This window comes from Pholis gunnellus (genome assembly GCF_910591455.1).
Source record: "Pholis gunnellus genome assembly, chromosome: 15".
Taxonomy (NCBI): domain Eukaryota; kingdom Metazoa; phylum Chordata; class Actinopteri; order Perciformes; family Pholidae; genus Pholis; species Pholis gunnellus.
The window spans coordinates 16,708,626-16,715,311 of record NC_136542.1 but is presented as its reverse complement, the minus strand read 5'-3'; the positions used below and the strand labels follow the sequence as shown (position 1 = coordinate 16,715,311).

Below are 6,686 nucleotides of genomic sequence, written 5' to 3'. Positions count from 1 at the left end.
AGCTCTGCCATAAATTCTACCTTTACAGAGTTTATTATGTTCACTTTATTACAACTATGTGAATTATAATAAAATAAATTATGATCCCAGCAAAGAAAAAGGTCAGCGAGTGACCAGAAAATATGAAGTATTATGATATTTGACCGTATGTCATTATAAAATGCTTTGTACTGTGTTATGATTATTGTTATAAAGCAATATGAATGTTCATAAATGCCTATAATTATAATCAAATAGTGATATAAACAGATTATAACCGATTATAATTTTGATAATAGCGCATTATAGACATGGGCATCATAGAATTTAGTTAACATTGTTGGAAATATGTCAATTCAATGACATGACAGGTTTTACAGTTATTATCTAAGTCATGTGTTTCTATTTTTTTCCCTCCTCATTTACAAACATGAGGTCTATGAGCTCGAATGCTATTAATCAATGACAGCGTCAACAAGAACTGAAGACAGGCATCATAGAGGTGGACTTCATGACATCTGTGTTGGACTCCACTCTGTACCTAATAAAGTGGCCGCTGAGTGTATTGATTAGACCATACTGCTATGCACAAGAACTGCTTCAGAAAACCTCCAAAATAGTTCAAAAACAGCTGTTTCGAGTCCTAAATTCAAGAGTTAACTAAATGCATTCCATAATTCTGACGAATAATAACTCCTGAATATCATTTTTCAGCACTTTCTGGGGTGTTTGTTTTGCAGCAGAGCTCAGAGCTCCAGCTGGTGTCATCATGAAGCTGCTCTGAGTATAACTGACACCTCTTTATTTTCTATTATGTAATGCTGCTTTACAGAGCATGATTATGTTTAGATGCCATTATTACTTATTTAAAGCAAAGAATCGTTTTTCAAACAATAAGCATGTTGTGGACACATCTGTCGTTGTGCATGCATGGCCTGCTTCACCTGCTCTCTCGCTCTCCTTCCTCTCGTTCCCTCTTCGTCCGTCGCTGTCCACTTCTTCTCCACACTTCTCGGTCACGTGCACCCCACGCGCTGCCTCGTGTAGTTTCCCCTTTGATTTACTTCATGTATGAGCTTTTGACTCTGCCCTGACCAATGGCGTGAGGTAGTTAAGGGTCCCAGTCATAGTTCATGAAGCACGCGCGCGCACATTCACACACACACACTCACACATTCTACGGCTGAACTAGCGACCGCATATTATCGTCTATTATTATAGATCAGAGGATCAAACAGAGACTTGTCATTGGACGGCATCAACATACACATTTGCCAACAATCATCATTGCATATTTGTGACAAAAATAACGAAGAGATTCAGAAATTATTCTTTAAAAAAAAAGTCATATAGTCTATGTAAAATAAGCAAAATATTTTGTTATATACTTTCTATTTATAAAAACAAAAATGGAAACCATGACCGAGCTGGGTTTACTAATGTAAGGCAATATATACTGTATATAATACAGTGTATATACTGAATATAATACTGTGTATATACTGTATATAGCGCGCAGCATTCAGTCGCGGCAGCGATATCTTTGTTAGCATGCATTTATTTTCGGTGACGTCAATCTGATATAATTTAAATTCACTGTTAGCATATATGACTTTTAATGTGTCCCTCTTGTTCAAGAAAGTGGAATGTGTCAGAGTGTTAAACAAACAGCCCATAATCAATCCAAGAAACAAAACAAAACGTGTTGCTGGTGTTTCATTGATATTTTAATGAATATTCGTTGTCCTTTTACGTAGAATTTACTTATTTTTGCAAAATGAAAAAGAAAAACACAAACAGCTCTGAGGTGATGCTGCGCTATGAATACTGTTACAACCAGAGCTACAACATTTAATATCCAGAAACATATAACATTACGATATATTCAGACACGTCAGTCAGTCCTCCCTGTGGCGTGCGTGACGTCACAACAACTTAAATTAAATATAAATAGCGGACACCGAGTCAATAATACAAATGTAGATTATGTACAACTGTGCAACATGGCAACACGTTTCATCACACCACCACCAGCATGCCGTCGAGTCCACGCCACCTCCCGCTATCGGTACACACACGCGCGCGCACACGTGTCCGCGGTATTATCAGCTGTCCGAGTCCACCTCGCTTTTAGCCTCCTGGGTTTTCTCCGCGGACGTTTTGGTCGTTTTGTTCCATTTCTGAGAGCTCTCTGATTCCTCTGATGAAGATCGCTTCTGCCTCCTCCACTTCGCGCGTCTGTTTTTGAACCAAACCTACGTGATACAAAAGCAGAGTTTTAACACCTAAGCCTAAAGGACTTTCTTCTTTTATTTCTAACCTCGTTGTTCCCGGTCAGACACTTTATCTCAGTGATTCCGTCTCCTTCAACATGAATACCAGAAGTCGCCTCTCGTTTTCCCCACAGCCGTTCCACTTTATCCCACAGAAGCCTAACACGTGTATTCGATGTGTTGCTGTATGTTGATTACCTGTATTATGTGCTGTTTTAATATGTGGACGTTTCTCGGTAATGTTTCACTGTCAACACACTTTAATTATAGGCGCAAATTACACATTTGCGTCAGCGGCATTTACAGTGCGTCAATGTCTCAATTAAGAATATATTGATCTATTTACAGACTAATGTAATGTAAAAAATATTATTCATATCATGATGTCACCTGCGACAAGACTGACGTGTGATCTAAAAAATTTTTTATTTTCGCCTTAAAATAACGGACCCGTAACATTCTGCTGAGTTTTGTTACTTCGATTAATACTAATAATAACAGAAATAATGATTAAGAAGTAGTAGTAGATTTACTTTTATTATTATTATTAAGTTAGTTAATGTATATCCTGGTTTTCTATAGTAAATGTCTGTTATTCTTTTATTCACACCGAACAATGTTGAACCAGACAAATAATTAAATAAATACACAAACAAATAAAACACATCTACCATTGTAATATCTAATGTTCATGATTGGCTAAATAACCGGAGTAATTTAAAGCAAGCTAGATTACGTCACCTCCTTTTTCCTTTTTTAGATGCACAATAGGCCGTTACATTGAGGAGAGAGACGACACAGAACATCCTGTATAATAAATAAAATATATTGGTTACGGACTACAATGAGGCACAACATATTGATATTAATAATAATGTCTGTGTTACTGTAATAACCCTGCTCGTTTTACATTAAACTAAACAAAACTCTAGATTGAGAGCAGGTGAATGTTGTTCTGCCTGTTTTGAACCCAAAACTCAGACTGTAAATGATAAGAAGCCTCTGACCTCGACCTTCTCCTCCCGGAGGTGGACCTTGCGGGCCAGCTGCTCCCGGGTGCCGACGTCCGGGTACTTCGTCTCCTGGAAGAGGCCTTCCAGGGCCTCCAGCTGCTCGTCGGTGAAGATGGTGCGGTGCCGCCGCTTCCTGCGGCAGTGCAGCTGGTTGAGGAGCTGCAGCTCGGTCCGCGACAGGCTGCCCATGTTCATGTAGGACATCATCTGGTGCGGGACCGGAGAGATCAGCACCGAGCCCGGGCTGTCGTAGCCTGCACGGCGGGTAGGACGGAGAGACACATCACACAGTTGTAATATCTGGAGCAATCAAATTACTGCAGCGTGCACATTTACAGAAAGAGTGCTCTCAAGTAATGCGGCTAGTAGGAAACTCTGGCCTCGGTTGTACGCAGATTACAGCTGGTGCGTAAAATAACAGAAATGTGACACTTGAGCCTGGTCTCTTTTTATGCACGTGAATATTGTTGCTCGTGCATTAAAAACCACAAACTCTGTTAATCTCAAACTGTGGGCTGACCGTTTGAACCAATCTTTTCTTTCGAATACACGAGTTTGTTAAATTCATGCATAAAGCAGCAGTTTGGAAGCGGTTCAGTGGCATCGATCCTGGACACGAACAGCACTGGGGTCATCAAACGAACGAGATCATTTCATTACACATGCATTTGACATCGCATTAGAAAATCTGCGAGTATTTGGTGTCGGTTGTGTGAATGTGCAGATTTGAGTTCATGCGTAAACCAACGTTGCAATTGTTTTGGGCATAAAATCAGATATATTTATATATTGTGTGTTTTCGAACAATGTCGTAGAAACACAAATGTAAGGACATCCTCAAAAAGCACACTTTTAAAAATACTATATACATATTGTCTTCTATTTGTGGATCAAAATGAGACCTGGTGCAATAACTAAACCTTAACTATTTGTATTCTCGTTGAACTGGAAATAATAAGAGAAAAAAGAGCAATATGCATTTAAAACATACAAATTATTATTTGTGTGGAATTCTGTGTTGATCTCTTAAATTAGGAGTTCCACGCCAAAATTGAAGTTGGTAAAATGATGAAGAAAGGGAGAATTTGGTTGTCCTACCTGCCGGGATGCACGGGCACTGCTGCGGGCTGAGGCCGGGCACTGAGCCGCAGCACGGCGGCGCTCCTCCGGCGCCCTGGACGTGCAGCTGTCCGTAGTAGTAGCCGTTATATCCTATCCTGGTCCCGTTCACGGACTGAACGCCGGGGGGAGAAGTACCGCATGTGGCCGAGTACAGTCCGTTGTAGTCGGTGTAGATAGAGTCCGTGAGGCCGGCGGACAGCACCACCGGGCCGCTCCGGTGCAGCAGCAGCGGCTCCTTGCAGCTCGGCCGGCCGGACAGGATGCTGTCTATGCTGAACATCCCGGCGGGCATCACACCGGTGCGCGGCGGGCTCGGAAACTGGGAAAAACTCGGGGGGAAGTGAAAGTTGCTCAGTGAAAGAAAACGTCCCGGACTGGAAGAACTCCGTGAGGAAAGTTCTCCTAAAACTGCGTCATGGTGACTCTTTTCTTCCCTGCGCGAGCTTCGTCACGAGGATGTGGACTTCTGGTTTGAAATGGACCTGTTGAGAGCAGGGCTGCTTTTATACGCCGCTGACGTCACGACGGAGCGGCTGCTCTGGGGTCAGCTGCTGCAACTCGCGGCGTGAACGGCCGCACATCTGTGTATTGAGAATTAATTCAATTAAGATAATCCGCACTGTTTGCAGACTTTTGGAAAAACTCCGTTGCTGGGTCACAGAGTAATCCGATTATTTCCTTGTCAGCGAAGGCATCACAATCTGTGGAACACATTTACATTAGTGTTTACAGGAAGGGGGTTCATTCATGAAGTCAGTCAACCCCAAAACCGACACCTTTTAAACCTTTATTTATCAGTTCATAATATTGAAAATTAAACTGGACCAAAAGGGTTACAGAATGTTTTTTAAATCTTTGATAAGAAATAGTAAATAAATAAGATGTAACTGCTGAGAATGATATCAAGCTACGGCAAACCACAGCACGCAGGCAACTTTGAAATTGTCAAGTTATTTCAAGGTAATATTAATAATAATTTACCAATTTCAAACCTTCACAAAAACTCGATGCATGTTTTGCTTATTTTATTCTGATTCATTCATTTGTTGATACGTGCTATGAGGTGATTTATGTGTGGAGTCAAGCCTTATTGTCATCATTATTATGAAATGATGAATTATTATTAATGTAGTATTCGTATAAACACTCCCAAGGCACACAAGATTCCTAAATTAATAAAATAACCTCCCAACCTGTAGATACACGCGTGCGTACGGCGCGGTAAAACTGTAATCAAGGCTTTCTATTTGTTTTGTTTCCCTTTCCCTATATGAGTAAATGAATAATAACCATATTTCCATGTCAGACAGAAGCCGCTGAGCATTATATCTGGGACTCATCTCATTATCCGCCCTCCGCTCGCTTCTCCGCGGGGAGCAGATCAGCGCGTTTTCCTTCCCCAGGCAGCGGCTCCCTCTCTGCGGGGCGACAAACGCCGAACATTTCCCCCCCGACTGGGATAAGATAACGGCCCATTATCGCCTCCATTCAGCCTGGGAAACAGAGTACTTATTGCATATTTACACCGCTAATCAACATATGCGCTGAGTGCTGGTGTTTGTCTGTGTGTTGGGGGGGGGGGGGGGGGGGGGGGGGGGTGCTGTGGAGGAACGTGGATTCCCGGTTCAGACCCTTAATGGGACTCGCTGATTGCATTTAACGCTCAATGTGGTCTTAACGCATGCTCATGTCGGGCCGACAGATAAGTTATTTGTGATTTGAAACTGTGCCGGTGAGATATGGGAGCTGATTAGAGGTCAGTTTGGTGCTTCATTCTCCTCCAATAATGCGGTAAAGACACTGATGAGTTCCGCGGACTTGTTTCCTCCCGCACGCAAATATGAATAATGTTCATTCTTTTACATTAAAAATGTGGATGATAATACACGTCAGCCTACACACACACTGCTGAAACCAAATTATGCAGAATATTGTCTGAGAGAAAAAGTTTTTATCATGGACTCATATTTTTTTTTTAATTTGGGACTTCAGATATTAAATCAGTCAAGAAATTCGTCTCCACCGCCTGATGCCTTTTATATGATAGAAAACAAGCATACGCATTAGCACGGTTATATTATAACATACATATGATCCTTTGTTGCTTTATGTAATAATTCAATATCTCTTTTTTAAAATTCATTCTTTCTGTGGAACGTCAGACGGAAAAACAGAGATATCACATTTCCTGCACTGCATGTCTTTACAGATGATATGTATGTGGCTGTATACGTGTCACGTCCACCAATCCAGCACATTGGGATCATTAAGAAATGTCTTAATTCTATTAGGATCATGA

General features: G+C 41.3%; 1 protein-coding gene across 1 annotated transcript; it reads right to left on the bottom strand.

The window, feature by feature from the left end:
* Positions 1–2,084: 2,084 nt before the first annotated feature.
* Positions 2,085–4,679, bottom strand: gsc (goosecoid; the record flags this gene model as incomplete). Its single annotated transcript, XM_079174535.1, has 3 exons — positions 2,085–2,234; positions 3,260–3,519; positions 4,364–4,679. 3 exons carry the CDS (start codon positions 4,677–4,679, stop codon positions 2,085–2,087), a joined length of 726 nt encoding a protein of 241 aa, XP_079030661.1.
* Between the last annotated feature and the right edge of the window lie 2,007 nt (positions 4,680–6,686).